Source organism: Xyrauchen texanus, chromosome 6, assembly GCF_025860055.1.
Source record: "Xyrauchen texanus isolate HMW12.3.18 chromosome 6, RBS_HiC_50CHRs, whole genome shotgun sequence".
Taxonomy (NCBI): Eukaryota; Metazoa; Chordata; class Actinopteri; order Cypriniformes; family Catostomidae; genus Xyrauchen; species Xyrauchen texanus.
Window position 1 is genome coordinate 29,827,587 of NC_068281.1, and position 22,776 is coordinate 29,850,362.

Below are 22,776 nucleotides of genomic sequence, written 5' to 3' on the forward strand. Positions count from 1 at the left end.
ATTTACTTCCCAACAGTCCTTACATTGAAGTGACATCACAATGTCAAACTGCCAAGATATACCAGCTTATGATCCATGATAAATAAAATCGTAAAAGGGGGGGGGGGGTGTTGTTAAAGGACTCACTGAAGCAAAGGCGAGAGAAAATTATCACAGCAGGTACTAAATATTACACAGTAGCCTCTCCTCTGTCATTGTTTTTTAACCACAGGTCTAGATCACAAAAGTTCCTGGGGTGCCAGATAAAAAAATATATATATAATAATAATAATTTTATATATATATATATATATATATATATATATATATATATATATATATATATATATATATCATTATTATTACAGCCACAAATATTTTTCTTAGTTTTTTTGTACATTTACTGCTTGGGGTGTATTCCATCAAATTGTAACTTATATTTAATTCAATACATAATAATTGGCTCATTGGATTTCAAGAAATGACCATGTGAGGACTTTAAAAATAGAGCAGGATTGTTATAAAGGTTACATTTCCTATTTCACCACACATAATGTGCCTAAACTTCTATCATCTGTAGCAATGGGACCAAAAAAATGACGCTATTTTGCTAAGTAAGGCACATTCTTGTCAATCCATCCTATAAATTAAATCTCTTTTCTTTTTGAGAGTAACAGCTGGCCAGACACAAACAATAGTAGGAGCGGATACAGAGCGAGCATTCTGCTTACGGGCCATTATCATTGAAGTTTTTGATAGGGTATTAAGGAATGACTGATAAAAATGAATTGACTTGAGACTCCTGGGAAAGAGAGAAGAAAGGTGACAGCACCAGAGGATCCTCAGATGGTGGACTTTGAGAAGGACACTCTAAGACGGTGGCCACGTCCCATGTCATAGTTGTGAATGTCGATGAGTGCCTGAGTTGCCTCCTCCACTGTGGACATCTGCAGCAGAGCCATTTTGTGATCTCTGGATGGCAAAACTAACATTACTGTCTAAACGCTGACTTATAAAATGGTATTAATAAAAAAAAAAAACATATATATCTCCACATACACAGTGCATCCGGAAAGTATTCACAGCACTTCAGTATTTCCACATTTTGTTATGTTACAGCCTTATTCCAAAATGGATTAAATTAATTATTTCCCTCAAAATTCTACAAACAATACCCCATAATGACAACGTGAAAGTGGTTTGTTTGAAATCTTTGCAAATTTGTTAAAAAGAAAAAAGAACAAAAAATCACATGTACATAAGTATTCACAGCCTTAGCTCAATAATTTGTTGAAGCAACTTTGGCACCAATTATAGCCTCAAGTCTTTTCTGTGTATGATGCTACAAGCTTGGCACACCTATTTTTGGGCAGTTTCTCCCTTTCTTCTATGCAGGACCTCTCAAGCTCCATCAGGTTGGATAGGGAGCATCAGTGGACAGCCATTTTCAGATCTCTCCAGAGATGTTCAATCGAGTTCAAGTCTGGGCTCTGGCTGGGCCACTCAAGGACATTCACAGAGTTGTCCCGTAGCCACTCCTTTGTTATCTTGGCTGTGTGCTTAGGGTCGTTGTCCTGTTGGAAGATGAACTTTCACCCCAGTCTGAGGTTCAGAGCGCTCTGGAGCAGGTTTTCATCAAGGATGTCTCCGTACATTACTGCATTCATCTTACCCTCAATCCTTACTAGTCTCCCAGTTCCTGCCGCTGGAAAACATTCCCACAGCACGATGCTGCAACCACCATGCTTCACTGTAAGGATGGTATTGTCCAGGTGATAAGCGGTGCCTGGTTTCCTTTAGACATGATGCTTGCCATTCGGGCCAAAGAGTTCAGATTTTGTTTCTCATGGTCTGAGAGTCCTTCAGGTGCCTTTTGGCAAACTCCAGGCAGGCTGTCATGTGCCTTTTACTGAGGAGTGGCTTCCATCTGGCCACTTTACCATACAGGCCTGATTGGTGGAGTGCTGCAGAGATGGTTGTTCTTCTGGAAGGTTCTCCTCTCTCCACAGAGAAACGCTGGAGTTCTGTCAGAGTGACCATTGGGTTCTTGGTCACCTCCCTGACTAAGGCCCTTCTCCCCCGATCGCTCAGTTTGGCTGGGTGGTCAGCTCTAGGGAGAGTCCTGGTGGTTCCAAACTTCTTCCATTTACGGACGATGGTTGACACTGTGCTCATTGGGACCTTCAATGCTGCAGAAATTTGTCTGTACCCTTCCCCAGATCTGCGCCTCGATACAATCCTGTCTCGGAGGTCTACAGACAATTCCTTGGACTTCATGGCTTGGTTTGTGCTCTGACATGCACTGTTAACTGTGGGACCTTATATAGACAGGTGTGTGCCTTTCCAAATCATGTCCAATCAACTGAATTTATCTCAGATGGACTCCAATGAAGTTGTAGAAACATCTCAAGGATGATGAGTGGAAACAGGATGCAGCTGAGCTCAATTTTGAGTGTCATGGCAAAGGCTGTGAATACTTATGTACATGTGATTTTTTTCGTTTTTTATTTTTAATTAATTTGCAAAGATTTCAAACAAACTTCTTTCACGTTGTAATTTGGGGTATTTTGTGTAGAATTTTGAGGAAAATAATCAATTTAATCCATTTTGGAATAAGGCTGTAACATAACAAAATGTGGAAATAATGAAAAGCTGTGAATACTTTATACTGTATATGCACTATGTATATATATATATATATATATATATATATATATATATATATATATATATAAACAGCTGATGCCACAAGAAACAAAGAGGGATCTTACTGGAAAAACTTGAATGCTTTTACTGTTCCACCAGCATTTGAGAAGAGCAATCGTAAATCCTCCTCTGTCACATTTTCACTGAAGGGGAAAAAAAGCAGTTATTAGCATTTCCTCACAGATTAAAAGTAAAAAAAGAAGGAAAATTTGTCTTTGTTAGCCACATTTTAATATGAGACTTTCAAAGATACTTGACCTGTGAGAAAAATATTAATGGTGAGCAGTTCGTCAAAGGTTTAAGTCAGAATAACCGACAAATTGTTTCAATGAAATGACAAAATCTGCTGAAAATGCATCATTCATTCATGCTTTTGCTTTCATTCTGACTGTAGTCTGCATGACCATTACCACCAAGTCTTATAAGTTTAAGTGGTTTTGTTATCAATAAAGTGTGCCAAAATATTGCTCAGGAAGAAGACAATCTCCTGCATACTTCAGGGTTCCCACCTGTTTTAAAACAAATAATAATTTCCATGACTTTTCCAGTCGTTTGATATTTCTGGAAACCAACTGTTTCAATGAATTAACTTAATCTACTACAAACAAGGATTCAAACACAAATAAGATTTCAATATGGCTTGCGAACAATTTCTTCTTTACACAAGCTCTTTTCAAGGGCAATATTTAAGCAATAATACTGAAAAAAAATTGTTTTAGATTAGAGCGTAACAAAAAAAAGTACATTTACTCTAGAAATTTCTATTACTTTTCCAGGAAAATGCTCTTCTAAAGTTACCCAATACTTCTAGGTTTTCCATGACTGTGGAAACCCTAAAACTTACGGGATGTTTGAGAGATGGAGTGTAGCTGAAGGGGGGAAGATGTTCTGGAAGTTCTTAGATCCGGGCTTCTTGAAGCGATGCAGAGGAGAACTTGTGAAGTCCTTGGTCAGGCCCTGATCATCTAAACCTTCTCTGGGCAGCTGTACTGTCTGGTGCTTGGAGATGGTCACACGAATGATCTTGCCATTCATCTTCTGCCCATTCAAATGGCTCATGGCTAGATCAAGACACCAGGAATAAAACATTTTATGATGCTGTGCATCATGTTTCGAATCATATTGTAATGTTGTTAATATTATCACAAATAAGTTTCATTAATACATTTTGGAAGTTCTGAACAACATGACAGCCTTACCCAACTGGGCTTGGTTTCCATCAGACATCTGTATAAGAGCACTGTCCTTCTTATTGTAAAGGATCTTCACACGCTGCACATCACCATAGACACCTTTAGTTAACCGAGAAGCAGATGGAAGAGGGAGGAAAGGAAGGAGGAGGAGTGGAGTGAACCAGGAAGGACAAGTTAGTGTTTCAGAAGCTCCGGTTCTGACATGAAAGGTGAAGATGATGGTACAAATCTTCCAAATTATATACAGCAGAGTCCAACACAGTGTTTCTAACAGACACAATTTATTTTGATATGCCCTCCAAAAACAAGCTCACGTGATATGGCAAAGTTAAAATCAAAAGCCTACATGCAAAATAATTAACCATGCATTAATATAAGCTGTACATGTAGAGAGACAGATAGAGCAAGATAGAGACAGAGGCTTCAAAAGCCAAAGAAAAACAAACAAATAAAAAATATTCAGTTTTAAATTTAGCATAGAACTAAAACAAATTAAACTGGAAAACTAGGAAACTGTTACACTAGTGCCAGATTATGAACTGACCCTTAAATTATAAATGAAAGAGAAATTAACTGAAATGAAATAAACAATATATAAAAGAAAAGAGGTAGATTGCTAACAATAACATACCGAAGAGGGTAAACAGACTTTGGGGCGTAACCATCTTTAGAAGGAGAGAAGAGCAAGCAGCATAAGACAGGAAGAGAGAAGAGTCGAGGTAGAGCGGAGATGAACAGATCATCCATAACGGAGTGTGGTTTCCCGTAGAATGGTGAGGTGGTCATGGAGCATGGGTCAAGGCAGTTAATTGGGACAAGTTGGTCCGAGGAGGATCATTTGTTTTGGTTTAGGCACAAAGCATGAATGGGTGGAGGGAGGGAGGGAGGGGATCAGAGAGGACCAACCAATCACAGAGGAGAGGGAGTGGGGTTGAATGCAACATGGGACCAAAAAAAAAAAAAAGTTGGAAGGGGGACAAAAATAATATTAAGGTCAGTACATAGAAAATGCAGGAGTTTGGTCAGAAAATGGCAGGGTTCTCTTGTTCTTTTTCTTCCCCTGACTTTAACTGTGCCAAACGTAGTCACCCGAAACTCAGACTAACTGCAGCACAGAAATGGTGAGACACGGACAAAGCATGCAGAGCGTGTGGAAGACTTTAGTATAAGAAAAAAACTAAAGGGGCTGGGCCATGCAGCAGGGAAGCATGAAAACCACCTTGAAGAGTTATGGCATCAATAGAGAGTACATCATGTTGAAAACTCCACAATCCCACAAGTGTTTTGGGAAAACAAAAACCATGATGGTGAAATTACTGGGACACTTGAAAAAGTTAGAGAAATCATAGAGAGAGAGTGAGAGAGATGAGAGAGGCGGGTGGGGCTACCATGTTTTATACTAACTTTGAATAGCTTAGAGAGACGCAGTGGAGCATCAGGAGAGGAAGAGAGAGATTCAGCTTAGAGAGAAAAGACTGTTAGATATTACTTCCAGACAGAGCGCTCGAGAAAAGATGTGAAAGCGCAAGAGAGAGGGGAGAGATAAAGAGAGAGTAGAGACAGTGATCAAAATTTGCACAGAATGCACAGAGGAGAGGCTGCAGAGAGACCATCCATTTTTGGCAAGAATGCTTTCAGTATATTTCTGCATGTCAGAATAGAGAACAAAAAGCTACAGGCTGAAATTCAATAACTTCTACAGTTATCAGTTAACTGCAAATATACTGAACTAACACTGAACATAATATATGAATACAACAAAGATGGAAATGAGACAGGTACATTTAAGGTAAGACAAGTCTCATGTCCATTGTTCATTGTGTGTGACTGAATACATCATTCTGATTGATAGCAGTCAATTTATGTGCATAATATTTATTGCCACTGAGTGAACAAAAGAAAAATGGATGAGAGGATGTTCCTTCACTTTAAAAGACACTCAACCACTTTTCAGCATTAGCTTCAAAACATCCAGCATGACAGCAAAGACAACATGAGAATATTATATTTATATAGAAATACATTTTAAAAGGAACACCTGAAGACTAATACTTTTAGGTTTATCATATGGAAAGTTATTACCTAATAAAATAATTCTGATTAACACAAATTCCTCTTACGTTTCAAGTAAATTAACGCTGCTCTGCTGCTAAACATCACGAAGATGATGGATAGACAGGATATTCTATGAAATCCACCTTTCATGTTCCACAGACAGGGGAAAGTCAAAAGGTTTGGAACAACAATCATTTTTATTTTTTGGGTGAACTATTCCTTTAACGGATGAAAACTAAACATATAAAACATAGAGACATACTGGTGACCTGATTGACACAACGAAACAACTGTGAACAGAGAGAGCAGGGATGTGTGTGTGTTTGGGTGTTTTTTTTTATTTTTTTATTTAGGTTGCAAACTGGTAATTACAAGGGTATTATGCTATAAATGTGTTTTTTGAGTACATTTCTAGTGTCCCCATAATTCAAATCACTTAAAAAAATAAATTAAAAAAACACACATACTAAACGATATTATTTTTGAAAATGTAAAAATGCAGAATGTTTTTTTTTTGTTGTGAGGGTTAGGTTTAGGGGTAGGGTTAGAATCTATAGTTCATACTGAATAAAAATCATTATGTCTTTGGAGAGTCCTCATAAGGATAGCCAACGTGTGTGTGTGTGTGTGTGTGTGTGTGTGTGTGTTGTGGAGGTGTACTGACCTCATCGTTGAGATTGCTGACCAGTAGCACTGCACCAGGTCCAGAATGTCCTGACAGTGCTACCCTTCCTGCTGCTGCTGCCGCGGCAGCCGCTGCACTGAGAGGGCTGATGGCCCCTACAGAGAGAGAGAGAGAGAGAAAGATAGAACCATGTCAGGCCAGTGAGCCACACAGCTCAGAAAAGAAGACAGCCCCATGGCCATGCATGTCTACCTGTCTGCACCCACTGCACCAAGCACATCCAGCTACCCAGCAAACACCACACAGCTCAGGCAAACCCCTATCCCAGAATCAATATATGCCATTAGACGGATAACGTTCTGTGCAGATTTCACACAGACTGATGCTCTGGAGCAATATCCGAAAACAAAATAACTTTTTGTGGCCCTTTTTGCTTGCTGTAGTTAGCCGCTCAATAGGACGTTCTGCTTTAGCTAGAGGGAACTTGTATTTGGCAGTTTAGATTGCCAGTCTGTCTGAAATACGGGATCTTAATTAGTGTGCGTGTCAATCTATTACGTCAGGTATATAATGCAGAATGGAAGGGCTTATTGACAAATGGTGACACCGTTTATGAATCCTGCATGTCAAGTCAGGACAAATGGTTGGGGTGTTTTCAATATGAAAGCCCTGCCAATTCTTACAGCCCTGGAAAAGTCCCTGATTCTCAGAGGGAAGAGCCCATACAAGTAAGGTTAGGAAATAAAAAAGAAATGTAAATGAAAGCATAAGTACCTAGAGAAGATGGAAACCCTCCACCACTAGAGTAGGAAGTTACCATTCCAGAGGGAGTACCTACGGAGAACGTGTACAGTCAAAGTCTTACGGGATCAAACACAGTCTGAGGGCCGTGGAGGTGGCAAAATCTTAAAGCAACGTGTTTGAATGGCACATCAATTAAACGCAATTGAGATTCAGGCACTATTGACCCATTTTCCACAAAGAACTATGAAACTTTCATGAATCACAATAGAGGGGAAGCAGTCACACCTGTACCCTGCTCTGAAACTGAAGCTAGGCAGACAGGAAATGGCGATGCATGTCAGAGAATGACAGGGAAGATGGGTCTTAAAAGTGATATTGGGACATGTTTATGGGAGTGTGTTTTCAAAGCATGAACCTTACCAAGAAGGGAGGTGGAGTCTTTGCTAAGAGCTGCAGCCACAGATGGGTCCACTGGTGGCTGGCCGTCTCCTGCGGGCAACTCGGGTCGGGTATAATCCCGGCTTTTGTCGTTGTTATATTTTACATTCAGGTTAACCAGTTTGGAGAAGTCGATGCGCAAAGTGCAGCAGGAGTTGTATATGTTCTGGCCATCCAAGGACTATAAAGAAAGTGGTGAAAGAGTGAATGAGGAGAAGAATAATTACAGCCAGAGTTGAAATGTAAAGCCCAGGCTAAAAGTAATAAAAATGCTGCTCTACAAGAAATGACAGCAGCAGTCATTTCATCACATAAAATAAAGAAAGGTGCTAAACCAACACACGATCAGATCATAATTTGCCTGTGGTCATAACCATTACATTAAAAATCTCATAACAGTGCTTTGGCACATCATTACATATTTATTGAGTTGGTAGTGTTCTCAATCTAGCTTTTCGTTCACTCACCAGTTTGGCCTGCTGGGCATTGACTGGATCACTGAACTGCAGAAGAGCCTGAAACTGATTATTTTTGGTAAATGTGATTATCTTCATGACGGTCCCAAACTTTGAGAAGATCTGAAAGAGGTCAGTACAAAGCCCTGTTAATTCAGAAGCATGAGCATGTAAAAATACATTTGGCTTGTTTTTTAAACTGCCATTTGTTCCAGATGGATGCCTGCTGTGGGAAGTGACCTGCTGGAGGACGTCCAGGGTGACTGGGTAGAACATGTTGTCGATGATTATACGAAGCACTGGGCTCGGTGCAGGCATTAACATACTCTCGCATGCCGTGTCCGAGCTTGGAGAGCTGCCCTCCTGGACCGCTGACACCGCCTGCAGCACGGCCTGCGCTCTCTTAAGAAGAAAAGCAAGGGAAAAGATTACAACTAGACCAATTAGACAATTATAAGACTTCCATTGTTGCTAGACTATAGCTATGAAACATTAAAACCAGGGGGAATGTGTTTTCTAACCTGATTGAGTGCACTGTCAGTCTTGAGCTCTTTGTGGTTGGAGTACTGAATGAACACCGGTACATTACGCACTTGAGGTGTAACAGCTGTGTAGTAATTCACCATGGTAACAGCAGCTTCCTCTGTTCCAAGCTCCAAAAATGCCTAATTGAGGAAAAACAGTTCAGAATTAAGATGCTTTTTTGATGGTCAGGCAAAACCTTTGTTCAAACAATTAATGAAAAAAGAAAAAACACAACATATAAATGCTATCATCATTTGCTCACCCTAACAGCATTCTAAACCTTTATCAATACACTGGTCGCCCTCTGAAAGAATGTGGACTTTTCCAAAAGGGATGCAAAAGCACAACAATATATTTAAAGTATTTTGAAGCCATACTATAGCAAAATGGTAATTCACAAAATTAGTCTGAATAATTAGTTCATTTCTCACCTAAATATATTGTAAAAGGCTTCAGAAGACTCTGAAAACTGGGCACAAGTCATATGGATCACTTTTACAATACTTGGTACGCTTGTGTGCTTCTTGATAATTGAAAGCTCAAGTTCCCATTCTTTATTTTGGCATGTAATAAGAGTAACTTGTAAAAAATTATTAATTTTGTGTTCCAAGTCAAATAAGAGATAGCCATACAGGTTTGGAACAACATTAGGGTGTGTACAGGATTAACTTTCATTTTTGGGTGGACTATTCCTTTAAGCACTGAATTGAATTTCAGGTTTATATTCCTACTATCACAATAAGGATGGGTTCAACATCCCCCCACACACCTGATTTTTGCCTTTAAGCATTAGGATATTAGTGACCTTTCCAAATGGCAAACCCAGGGCGATGACCTCAGTCTCAGAAACCTCATTTGGGAGTTTCCGAATATGAATGACTCTGGATGGTGGGCTATCCATGCTGTCTTCAACCCTCAGTTTCTTACTGTCACTTCCATTAGCTGTCAAGTAAATCATAAATACAGCTTCATTCCAAAAGCTTACATTTGAAGTCCATTTTATTACCACATATTATCAGGTTAATGACATTTTATCCAAACATACTATTGAAAAAAATGTTTGCTTTTATTCATTGCAATTCTCCAATGATTCTGCATTGAATCTCAAATTCTGAATCGATTAGGAGTTCAGTTTAAACCGCAGAAGAAGCGGCGCTTATGTGCATGCAAGAGACACTGTAAGATTCTAGAAACAAATGGTCAGACTGGTGCATATACTAAAGCCAATCACACACTACAGAACTGATCACAGACTGGAAGTATCAACCACACGACCATTGTCTCCGACTGAAACTACAATCTCAAAATGTATTCACAAACTCAAGCACATAGCAACAGGTGAGTTTATTCGTAATAACATGTAAACAAACAACATGAAAGAAGTGCTCATGCCCTTTATTGCGCTGGTTTGCACAAAAAGGGAAAAAAACTACTGAAAATAATGAGGCGGCCGCGATTTGGGAGACATGAGTGATTTTTATTTTCTAATACATTTTTGTCTCCTGCTTCCCAATGCATTTCTCTCTTGTGCTCTCTATTTCTTTTGCTGTTGCTCATGGCAGGTCTCTCGCTCGTTGGATCAGTGTGTATACGAGATGCTTGATTGATTTCTTAAGCAGCAACCCAGCTATTTGTGTCACTTTACTACTACCTTTGGTGTGGAAAGGAGAAACTGGCATCTGCACTCTTACAGAAGCAGAGATCACATATAGCCACCCAAGACCAGCAACCGATAGTTGTGGTTATAGTTATAAGCTAGGGATCGATTAATTAAACATGTATAATTGAATACTACTTATTACACAGTGCTCTGGAATACTCTATTCTGATTGGTCAATGGTGTCATCAAGTGGTCTGATATCTATGAGTAACAAATGCACATGCAGTGATTAAGACGCATCAGACTGGTCATCCGGGTATTGAGAGTCATCTTTCCTGCTTCTCGGATCACTGCGTGATCTCTACAAGCTTATCAAATTATTTAAACTCAAATTAATGTTTCATGTGCATTTATTTATTCATTTGGCAAGTAGCCTTGTAATAGTCAATGAGTCAGACTGTCATTTTCACAAAATAAACAGCAACAGAACTCTGATGCAAACTGGAGGTGGATTTCAGCTGTTCAGCGATTTCTTCTCACATTATCGACAATGATAATTAAAATTTCCATTGTCGAATAGTCGTATGATCTCATTTAAAGGGGTCATGACATGGGTTTTTTTATTGTATTATTATGTTCCCTTAGGTGCAATTATAGTATTAATATATTTTTTTTTTAAGAAAAACTTTTAAAATCTAGTGATTTATGACCTTTTCCCACCCTGTTTCTCATCCTCTGATTCAAACAGTCTGTTTTGGGGGCGTTTTCCATTTAAGACTTCAGTGTTAACGCCCACTGTTATGATTGGCTAACGTCAGTGCCTATGTATCAATTATTGACGCTCCCAGCCAGAACAATATGCAAGTAAACTAAGTAAAAACACTGTGATTATTCATAATGAATGAAATTGCGCTTTAAAAAGTAGTTTAAAGTTTAAAATAGATTACTTACAGTTTGCATCGTCGTTGTTCCCAGAATAGTCGGCACGGACTTATCTTTGAGCAACAGTTTTCTGGCAAAGCCAGCATCATATTGAGATTTGTTCTCAAAACAGTCATCCTTAAAATGTACAGAACAAACGCTTAAGTTAACACTGCCGTGACTGGGATGTCCGCAAAAATAAACTGCATCCATTTTTCCCTGACGCCTGGATCTTTCGGCAGCTTATTCAGAGGTTTTGTTTGACCACAGCCAGGAACAGCACATCTGTGTGGCATCGTAATTTTCCTGTGCACAAGTAGTCTCTGTCAGAGCTCGCTGTCCATCGACTGAACACTTGTGAGGCGCACGGCGATACTGAAATGAGCGTAGTTGTCTTGCGCTTAAAGCGTAGTTATCTTGTGCTGGAGGCGGTCATATGCAAACGCTGGTACGTCACTTCTAACCGTCACGTCACTTCTAACCATGAATCCAGAACGAGCTGTATTTTGAGCTTGATTAAATAAATGATTCGTTTAGAATGGGGAGGACGTCTTAAAATATTAAACTTGCAGGACGTTTTAATGATACAAAGACCTCTTATATACCAAAAGATCAAGGCAAATTTGGTTTCTCATGTCATGACCCCTTTAAAGGAACATGAGATTATTTGAAATGCTAAGGGCAGCACTTGGATTGAGGAGAGGAAGAAAACACAGCACACAGTTCAGATGCACTCCAAACTTTCCAAACAGATTAAGTTGATGTAGATTGCAAAGTATGAGGGAATTATAATACAAAAATTCTAAATAAGTAAATACAAAAGCAGTGTCGTCGGGAAATAAAACAGAGCCGTACCTGACGTTCCGCTTGAGCAAAACGTGCCTGTCTGATCGTCTTAAAAAGACATTATATCTTTAATGCATCCTTTAGTAAAGTTAAAATAATAAGGAAGCAGGTTGTATAAATAAGCACAAACTCTGAAACTGGTATTTCTCTCTGCGGTCAGAGCCACTTATATGATTCACATGAAAAACAGTGAGTGTTTCAGACTTCTTCTGGCTGAAACACTGTCTCGCACGGAGACGCCCATCCCACACGCGCGTTTGCTGCACCTCGATTGTAATGTGATTGCCCGTTACATAGAGAATCATAATATGCATGTCAGGGTGTGCATCTTATCATGAAGAAAATCAGATATTCGAGCTCTACTAAAAGAAAGAGTTTGTTTTTGTGAGTTCAAAATTAATCGAAGTGATCATAAAAGTGAGAGAGCGCAGTCTTAGCCCATTATACAATACAAAAAAATTGGTTTTAGATTTGTCTTTTTTTATTTGTTTTCCATCATAATTATCTAAATCTCCTTACGTACATTTACTTTAGGAGCTATACTGCAGAAGAAAAAATTGTTATTGGAGAATGTTGAATGTAATATTCAATATTTAAATATTTTTATACATCTAAAAATCCTTAAAAAAAGAAACATTTGCCTGAGAAGCAACATATAATATATTTAGACTTTCTTTCAGAGAATCTTGAATATAAGTATATTTTGTTTTTACTGCACTGGCAAAAGCATGAACAAGTGGGAAAAATACACTTATATTAAAGATAAATTCTCTGATACATTCTCTGAAAGCAAGTCTAAATATCTTACATGATGCTTCTCAAGTAAATGTATCTTGTTTTAAGGATTTGTAGATCATTTTATATTAAAAAAAGACCAAAATAAATTTCTGAAGTGATTTTTTTGGAATAATCGCTTGAATAGTCAAATAATCATTCTAATAATCGTTAGATTAGTCAATTATCAAAATAATCGTTAGTTGCAACCTTATCTCACATAATTACTTCATTTCAACACAAATAAGTAATTTAAGCCATTTACATATTTATTTGGTTAGTAGCCATGTAATTAAGTGAGATAATGTACAGTCAGCTGGTTATCGCAAAATAAACCCTTTCAGGCCGATCCCTGAGTCAGGGTTTATGTTGCAAAAACAACTGGCTGATTGTATATTATCCAATACATAATAATGAATGTGTGTATTAATAAAACTAATTTGAAAACAAGATGCATCGAGAACTAGAGATGTTAATGATTAATCAAAATTCATTAATAATTTCATCAATTAAACTTATTGATCTTCATTTAATTAATTTCAGGACAAATGTCTTCAGAAATCAAGCCAGCAGACATTGATAAGGCTGTTTATAAAGTCACCTGGCGCAAGAGGGTGTTTAAGCGCTTCATGTCAAGTATTATCAAAATCACAGAAGATCCGCAAAGACCCACAAATCAGAGATTAAGCAGGCTCAATGAAAACAGTGTTGGAGCATTTGCTGGAGTGTTTCTCTATAAATGAACAGTAAAGATTTCTGCACACACCTGGCAGAAAACAAAAAGTACAACTACAATTACATCAGCAATCCCTGGGAAAGCAAGAAGGAACATTCAGCTGACATCTCACCATTATCACTTTAGAAAAAGTATGTTAAGGACTGTGTTGATGCAGCGTGTTATGATTTGAGTTGATTTCAAATGAAAAAAAAAATGTGATGTCCAAAGGTCCCAAATATCCCATGATCCACAACATGAAGTTTTAAAGAAATCAAAAATGTGTAAGTGATATATCTTGTAAACAAATTATTTTTACCAGTGGCCTAATTCATTAACAGTAATTAAATTAGTTGTCACGGTACCAAAATGTCAGTAGTGTGTACCGATACCAGTAACATTTCACGGTTCTCTATACCAATTTCAATACCACAGAAAAAATAGGCTAATATGATAATGTGCCATTGAAAACAACAGTTTAGTTATTTTGAATCATTCAATAATTATTTGAATGATTATAGTTTAATAATTATTATTAGTTTCCAGAACTCCAAGTTCACTTTAATTTCAGTGAATCAATGTTGAATAGTGTCCAAGCAATTAATTCTTAAAACCTTTAACAAGTGAAATTAGCACTTTTCAACATGTCATTGCATTTTTTTGCTAAACTTTGATTCAACAGCAGTCTTGCTTGAATATATTGCTCAATTATTATTATTATTGTTATTACCATAAACAATACAATACATTTTACAATACAGTTATAATTATTTATGTCAAAAATCCTTCAACTTAATTTATTATGATGTGTTTTTTTGCCGGAAGGTTCACTTTTTTGGATGAACAGTTTGTGACACGAGCCAGTGTGATCATTGAAGACTTAAGTCACGTCTGATATCTCATCTCTTTACACTGGCCTTTGTGTCCGACAAATAAAATGTAGGACACAGTTTTGGAGAGTTTAAATTTTAAATTACTGGTGTTTGTGTATGTGTTAATTTTGGAACATTGTTATGTTTTAAATGTTATTACTGTAAAACACTTTAGCCAACTCGGTTGTTTTAAATGCTATTTAAATAACGTTGAGTTGAGATTAAAGCACAAATGCTGTTAATTATTTAAATATATATAGTCTACCTGTAATATGCGGTTTACAGTGGATTAGTGCCCTGCTTTGTCATCTCAAACAACGCAAATTATTCTTAATGTCTGGAGTTTCCAGTGTTTGAGCGGATTGTCCATTTCAGTGTAAAAGGAGTAACAGATCACGCAAGAAAATAAGCCTGTGAGCATTTTAAAGCTGTCGTGTGTTAGTCATACTGTGCGCTGGTAAAGGATAGAGTTGGTGCTCAGTACTACAGGTACTGCAGAAACACTGGTATAATTACATCTTTTTTATTTTTTGTATCAACTTGGTACCAAAGAACCAGTACTTTTGACAACACTAAATTAAACAATTCACAAATTCATACTAAACACAGATTAAATGTATTAAAATGCACTGAACTAAGAATATTTTAAGAGGAAAATGCCAATACTTGCATTCCTTAATTGTATTCATGTAAATTATATTTAAACATTTGGAGTCCTCTGCATGCGAGATATTAATGTTACCAATTAATCGATCGTTAATGTCCACAACGATCGATTATGAAAATGTCTGAAAATTGACCTCAATATCGACAACCATTTTGAATGTAATCGTTAACCTTTGAACTGGAATTGAATCGTGAGGCCTAGGGCTGGGCACTATTGCCAAATATATGATCTAAAAAAGTAAATAAAAAATGTATATTGTTCGGTATCGATATTTATCACAATATATATTTCAGACCATGAATGGGGGAGGAAAGGCATTCCACATGTTTATTAGACCTCAAGAATTAATGTAAACATAACTTGTTTATTTACAAATAAACCCAGAGGGAAAGTTACCTTTAAGTAGACTCAGTTTAGGATTTAATCCTACATAAGGTGTGTGTGATCTCTTTTCGATAAAATATCACCAATTTAATCATCTTCAGCTGACATTAGAGCCTACAGAAACACTTTCATGTGACACTCCACACCTCAGCTCAGTAGGTGGTGGTAATGCATCATAACTGGGATTAATAAACATCACACGAAGAAGAAACGCTTTCCTGCCTGACAGCACTATGGATCATGAAAAAAAACTTTTAACTAAATAGTACATAAATAAACAGCAATGGTATTGATGTCGGAGTTGCTGTTGCGTTCAGTTTATAGCTGTATTGCATTGCCAGTGCTGGCTTGTTCAGTACACAATGATATCATTTTAGCCAGATAGCTAGTGGCTACCTTTTTGCAGAAAATGACAACTGGTCAAAATAACAAAAAAGATGCAGTGTATTCAGACCTCAAATAATGCAAAGAAAACAAGTTCATATTCATTTTTTAAAACACAATTCTAATGTTTTAACTTACCACAACCCCATTGAAAACCTCAGGAATGTGATCAAGAGGAAGATGGATGACCACAAGCCATCAAACAAAGCAGAGCTGCTTGTATTTTTGCGCCAGGAGTGGCATAAAGTCACCCAACAGCAATGTGAAAGACTGGTAGAAAGCATACCAAGATGCATGAAAGCTGTGATTGAAAATCAGTTTTAGTCCACCAAATATTGATTTCTGAACTCTTTCTAAATTTAAACATTAGTATTGTGTTTAAAAAAAGAATATGAACTAGGTTTCTTTGCATTATTCGAGGTCTGAATACACTGCATCTTTTTTGTTATTTGGACCAGTTTTCATTTTCTGCAAATAAATGTTTTAAATGACAATATTTTTGAGAGAAATGTTGTCAGTAAATAATAGACTAAAACAAAAATGTACATTTTACTCAAACACGTACTAATAATTGCTAATTTTGCAGTGGGCTCTTAATTTTTTCCAGAGCTGTATATCGTTTTATTGCCCAGCCCTATTCACACCTCTACAACTGAACCTCTTGAACTGTCTCCAACCATTTCAATAAAGACACATTGCATGAATAAAGTATATGACAGCTGACAGGATTGTTTTAAATGTTCAATTATGAGATGTCCCTCTCACAGTTCAACGATGATATTGCCAAATCATCAGATTGGCCTGTGTCAAATAAAGCTGCCATATACTTTATTTGAACACTTGATCTCTCACGATCAATAATCAGCACTGCACTTTATTAATCTATTATCTCACACTGGGCTGACAAATATATTCTCCACAATACAATTACTGCATATATATTTTTATATACTCTTATTTTTTTTTATGGTATATGTATTCTATATTGTGTGTATTGTTTACTGTACATTGTATATTATTATTGTGTTGTGTAATTATGTTGTTTACTGTAATTGGTATATGTCTCGTCACTGTCATGACTGCTATGTTGCTCGACACTGCACAGAAGACTTTCACATACTGTTGCACTTGTGTACATGGTAGTGTGACAATAAAGTGATTTTATTTGATTTGATCAAATGGAGGACTGTTGATGTCCATATTAATTTCTCTTACCAGTGACTGCAGAATTTGGACTGCTGTAGAGACCGCCAGACAGCAATTCATCTGAGCTTCTCTAGAAAGACAAAGATTCAGTAAATCATTCAATAGTTAAGAAGTAATAAATGATGTAATTGTTATTCCTATCAATTATTCACAAAACATAATTACAAGATTATAATGGGCCATATGGGGGATTTCCTCATAAATGTAATAAAACATTTCAGTATAATGAAGACATAAGAAACAAACACTCACCTTCACACCAACTGCAACATCACTTGCAATGCTGAAGGGAGAAAATATTAAAATGCCGATCATTTGTGGGCCGTTTGATGTGCTCCCAAATCCCAAACGACAAACAATAATACCACATCTGAATACAAAACTGTCATCGGTACACTGAACTGTCGATTACACTATTTATTACAGTGTAAAACTGAGCAAAACAGAACAATGCAGTATCAGTAATTGGTTACAATAAACTAAACATGTGTACTAAAAAAGCAGCTTTTAAAGAGAGTGTAAATAAACATTATATTCAGTATGTATAATTACTTGTCCGCTCGACATTTAAACGAGTGCCCGTTACATTTCAAACAAAAGATACCTCACGCGAAGCAAGCTGCAGTGCATAAGTGCACTATTGCAAGAAGTCTACATTTGTAGGAAATCCATCATTGATTGATATTTTATTACCCATCGTATTATTTTCTTATATGCAGTGCATACATATAGCCTGCAGAGGTAATGCATGATCTGCGAAGCTAACGCGCATTTGTTATTATTAGCTGATATTGGCTGATGCATCTCCAGCACGCGCGGCCTTGCAGGAGACGCTAAAGATTGCGACTAAATCGTTTCAGATGTCCTTAATCCATACTCAAACACAGCACGTTTTCTCTTATGCGGCATATATGTACGCTTACCCGTCCATTGCAGGGAATGCGTTCTCCGCGGTGTGCTACTGATGGATGGAGCAGAAGAGACTTCGACACGCGCGTAACTATGCAAAATGGTGGCGAGGGTGTTCTTCACGGAGTCACCCGAACACGGACGATACCCTGCCGAACTGATTAGCATTCGATCCGAGAGTTAAGAACGCGATGTACATGATTTTAAAAGTTTAAAATGTATCAAAAAGCAACAAACGACAACAAGTAAACAACATCGGTTGCAGCGTCAGTTGTAGCAATACACTCGTGCAGAAATAAGATCTGTGATTTCATGCCAGCCAGTTTTGAGGACAGAAGGCTAATTTAATCAGGTCTCATCATTTATGGCTGCCAATTTTCCAGGACTCATACCAAGATTCTGTGAATTATTTGTACTTATTCAGATGAACATTAATAATATATTTTTCTAATTAACCATTTGAGTTCAAATAATCATTGAAATAAGTGTGAGTGTCTCAATGCTCAAACATAAACTTGAGACCTTTCAGTTTCTCTCAGCAGCAGCTCAGTGACTCTTTAAACGATGTTGCAGATTGCTGAAAGATCATCACACTTCACTGTTCTGAGAGCAGGGGAAAATACAATCATACATTGCACTGAGGGCCCAGTCTAGCTTCAACTGACCACAGATGAAAAGACGTTTACTACACATTTCTTCACCAAATGTAACAGCTTGGCCTAAGCATCATTATATAGCTTGAATTGATTTCCAATACCCAGCGCATGTGACTGTTGCCTTTGAGGCCTTGGTCACCAAGTGCATTGGGAGCTTGCAGTCCTTTGTCACTGAATCAGGTTATTGATGAGAGAAGTGGACCCACTGGTTATAGTGTTTCATATAACCTTTACCTAACCCTCCTCCGCTTGTCCAACACCAGTTTACCTGTGGAAAATTGCCATTCCTTGCAGGTGTCTATTATTTCTGTGAACCATGCCGAAACTAAGCAGAGCTAATGCTTCTGTTAAGAGGTCACAGTGTGAATATACATGATGCTGTGGTTACCGTAAGGATTGCTGCAGGGCTCGCTCTGCCATGGTTACCTGATATAGCATTTCCTTAATTATTCAAACAGTGCTGTACAACTAATGTAGCTTGAACTCAGGTGAACTTTTCGATACAGTACACCCACTGACCCCGCTATAATCACTACAACCTGTTTACCTCTGCTGATTAAAGCCTTTTACAGCATTCACAGAAGGCCTGTATGAACCCAAAGGACTGAGAAAAGGTAATAACAACACAAACAGGACCATAAACTAGAAAATAACACTTTTCTCAATCCCATCTCTTTGTGTAACAGCCCCTTTTGTCAATATTTATTTCATATTAATAGAGAATGATTTTTACCCTGTCCTTTAAAATAGTTAATAATTAATTATATTTAATCATTAATAATAGTTAGTGCTGAAATCTTTAAACTGTGACCTACTTTTTTAATATACATTTTATCCTCTATTAATGTATAATGTTAAAGATTAATTTGGTGGTCAAGACAACCCTCAATATTTGTGCATTCTGACTATATGAAATTACATACTGTATGATCTGCTTCTATATTAATAGAATTTCTTGGTTAACGTATAACAGTGGGGTCAATTACAACTCTACTTTTTAGCCTTTTTTCCCCGTTTTAGAGACTTAACAAGTACCTAGTACTCTGCATTTAAGTGATGCACAATTATTTTTCGATTGGGAATCAAATTCTATCAAGTCTGGAAATTACTTATAGGTGTTAATTAAAGATCTCATTAGAATGTTCAATAAAGGTTTAATAGTTCACTTTACAGATTAAGTTAGATTCTGTGCTGTCATTCTTCTACACCCTATATTAAATCAATTCTCTCAGTTCTGGTTAAATTAATCAATCCTTTACTCCAATTAGAGACTCCAGCTTCTTTATACTCTTTCACACAGGCAGAAATATCTGACTCAAATCCGTTTAGGTTTTTGTAGTCTAAACAGGCCAAAACACATAATATCACATTTTTACAAGTCTGATCTATACCACATTTGTAAATGGTTTGGAATTCAATTAAAATCACATTTTGTTGATGTGCAAGTCGGATCGGAGTTCATGTGGGTTTTTTTTTTCTTTTGTTGTGTGTGTGACAGGTTGTTTCATCAGTTGTTGTGACATTCCAGATGGCATAAATTATGCCTTCATGAGCACTTCAAAGGAAAAACAATAAAGATGACTATGCTGAAGGACTGTTTCAAGAGAATTCTAGGAAAAAAATTCAGAATTCAGAATGACCATTTTATTACACCTTTCAGCCCTCCGACAGTAGAAGGTAAAGCCTATGAGGAGCATAGTGAATGGGGATGATCACTTCTGAATGGAACGAACACACCTTGTCCGACCCTTACATGCTTCATTATAGGATGTTTTGCAGCCTGCTAAAATACAGGACAGTGGGTGTCCCATATGGGACATCGTAATTTCAGCCAAAATACACAATATTTTAAGAATATGTTAAAATTTGGATGCTGCCCTCATGAAAACATAAACATTGGCAAAACATTACTACGACAGTTAATGTGGATGTACTAGCAAAAGCACTTGCAGTCTGACCTGAATACAATCAGATACAGTATGTCCACATATAACCTGCTGTTTGAACAGTCATTATAAAAAATCAGATTTTTCTTGCAGTGTGAACAAAGCTCAGGCACCTTTATCTGACATGGATAGTCCCTTTCTATTTGTAAGAAAACACAAGTTGATGTACAAAAATACAAAGTGCTGTTACCATGTGAATACATAGATATTACACTCACAGTCTTGTTGAGCTGAGTGCCCTTTGGGAGTGACGGCTTGCGATTCAAATGTGTCTGTTAAAATGTCAGTGCACTTCACATTTCTGCCCTGCTTTCTCCAAGCATGCCCCTACCTCCTCTTGCAGACAGGACAGTAGTGTTCAGATGTCCCTCTGTTGGCCTGCCATCCACGGGGCTTCTTCTGCTATAATGGTTTATGTCCACATGTGTTCCTGCCCGTACTGTGCTTGATGGACGTGGGTTAACATACAGTACAAAAGCAGCAGCTGAAGAAAAGTTTTTATTCTGCTGTGTTGCCAGGCACAAGACAAATAGCTTGGAGTTTTTGAGTTAATACATCTATGGCAGTAACATCTCCAGCTGTACAGTGAGTGAAAAGAGCACTGATGTGTTTGTCAATACTGGTGTTTGGTAGGTTTGTTGTGCCATAATACAACTGAAAAAGATTCTTTATTCTTCTAAATGAACTTGTTTTATTTAAGCCAAAATATTATTTAACATGTCTGAATCAACTTAACTACATTAGGTTACACCAACAAAACAAATTTTAAAGCTGAAGTGTGTAATTTGTGCGGCACTAGCGCCACCAAACGAAATAGCAAAACATTTATATTCGCTGTGTCCGAATATCCATACTCACTATATAGTGAGATCAGGCAGATGGTAGAAAAAGCCAGGGCAACATCAGCCCTGAATGGGATACATAGTTTGTGTAAGCCGTGCCCAACAGTTCTTAAACTGTTATGAAGACTACTGAGAGTTGCCTGGAAGAAGCAGTGCATTTCTCTGGAATGGCAAAGGGTGGCTATCTTTATACCCAAAGAACAGGAATCCACCAACATATAGTGAGTCATTTTAGGAGTATTAGTGAATGCGGAGGGAAAGTTTATCTTTCCAGTGGTAGCAAGGAGGATGTCTGATTAGACACAAGTTGCCAGAAGACAGGCATGCCTGGTTTTCCTGGATGTGTGGAGCATGCATCAGTAATATGGGAGCAGATCCAGTCTGCAAAGAGAAACCTCCATGTAGTCTTGCTTGACCTGGCAAATGCCTATGAATTGATTCCACAACAGCTCCAATCATCATACATCAACTAGGGTTCAGTGTCTTGCCCAAGGACACTTCGGCATGTGGAGTCATGTGGGACAGGAATCGAACCGCCAACCCTGCGATTAATGGACAACTCACTCTACCTCCTGAGCCACAGCCGCCCTTTATTTACAAACAGACTCTAAAAAAGGCTGTTGTATCATCACCTGATGTGGCCTTGAAAGATGTGTGAGATCACTGCAGCGGCAGTGGCAATGATGGACACCAAGGCCAACAGTTACAAATCATGTCTTTCAGATGTAGCATTGTTTGGAAGAAATGCCTTACAACTGCCATTAAAGTGCATCACCCTGGATTACAAGCAAGAGAAGACCAGGCTGTTAGAACTAAGGGAATCAACAGACCAGCCAGTCAGAGCTTTTCAAGCCCAGGTCTTAACAGGCCATTACTGGAAGGCAGAGGAGGTTGAAAACAGGGCATTTTCAAAACTGAAGCAACAAAAGATTGTTGGAAGAACCCAATCAGGAAGAGCAGGAATTGGATGGGGGGTGGCTCCTAAATTGTGGTCAGCAGCCTCTAAAACCACGTGGTAGTGACAGTAACTATGATGGAAGAGGAAGGGTATATGTTTCAAGCAGTCAGCCAGCAGCAGCAAGGGTGCTGGACAGAATGGAAAGGTGCGTCTAATTGAGTTTAAGATGGGCTGACCTGTGGCCAGGCTAAGTTCTCTAAAAAGATCCACCTGTGACACTCTTCAAGCCCTGGAAATCTGTCTCTGTGGTTTGGTAAATAGGAGACTTGTCCCCTCCACAAGGTCCCAAGAGCAAATCAGGCACGGCACGGGGGGAGGTAAGGTCAATGGCACATGGAAGTGGGTGATCAAAGGTGGTTGACTTTGGCCAGCAGCT

At 37.9% G+C, this 22,776-nt stretch overlaps 1 protein-coding gene across 3 annotated transcripts; it reads right to left on the reverse strand.

The window, feature by feature from the left end:
- Window positions 1-350: 350 nt before the first annotated feature.
- LOC127644676 (polypyrimidine tract-binding protein 2-like) lies at window positions 351-18,259 on the reverse strand. 3 transcript variants are annotated; one of them, XM_052127986.1, is made up of 15 exons: window positions 18,013-18,258; window positions 17,342-17,372; window positions 17,099-17,159; window positions 9,490-9,662; window positions 8,717-8,860; window positions 8,436-8,597; window positions 8,208-8,318; window positions 7,723-7,921; window positions 7,333-7,392; window positions 6,598-6,713; window positions 4,510-4,543; window positions 3,885-3,977; window positions 3,530-3,746; window positions 2,751-2,828; window positions 351-951 (listed from the first exon to the last, which is right to left on the reverse strand). In XM_052127986.1, the coding sequence occupies exons 1-15, from the start codon at window positions 18,018-18,020 to the stop codon at window positions 822-824; spliced, it is 1,617 nt and encodes a 538-aa protein (XP_051983946.1). In that variant the 5' UTR covers window positions 18,021-18,258; the 3' UTR covers window positions 351-821. The 3 variants fall into 3 exon arrangements, with proteins under 3 accessions (XP_051983946.1, XP_051983948.1, XP_051983947.1); XM_052127988.1 differs by lacking the exon at window positions 9,490-9,662 and having other exon boundaries at window positions 18,013-18,259; XM_052127987.1 differs by lacking the exon at window positions 7,333-7,392 and having other exon boundaries at window positions 18,013-18,256.
- Window positions 18,260-22,776: the final 4,517 nt, after the last annotated feature.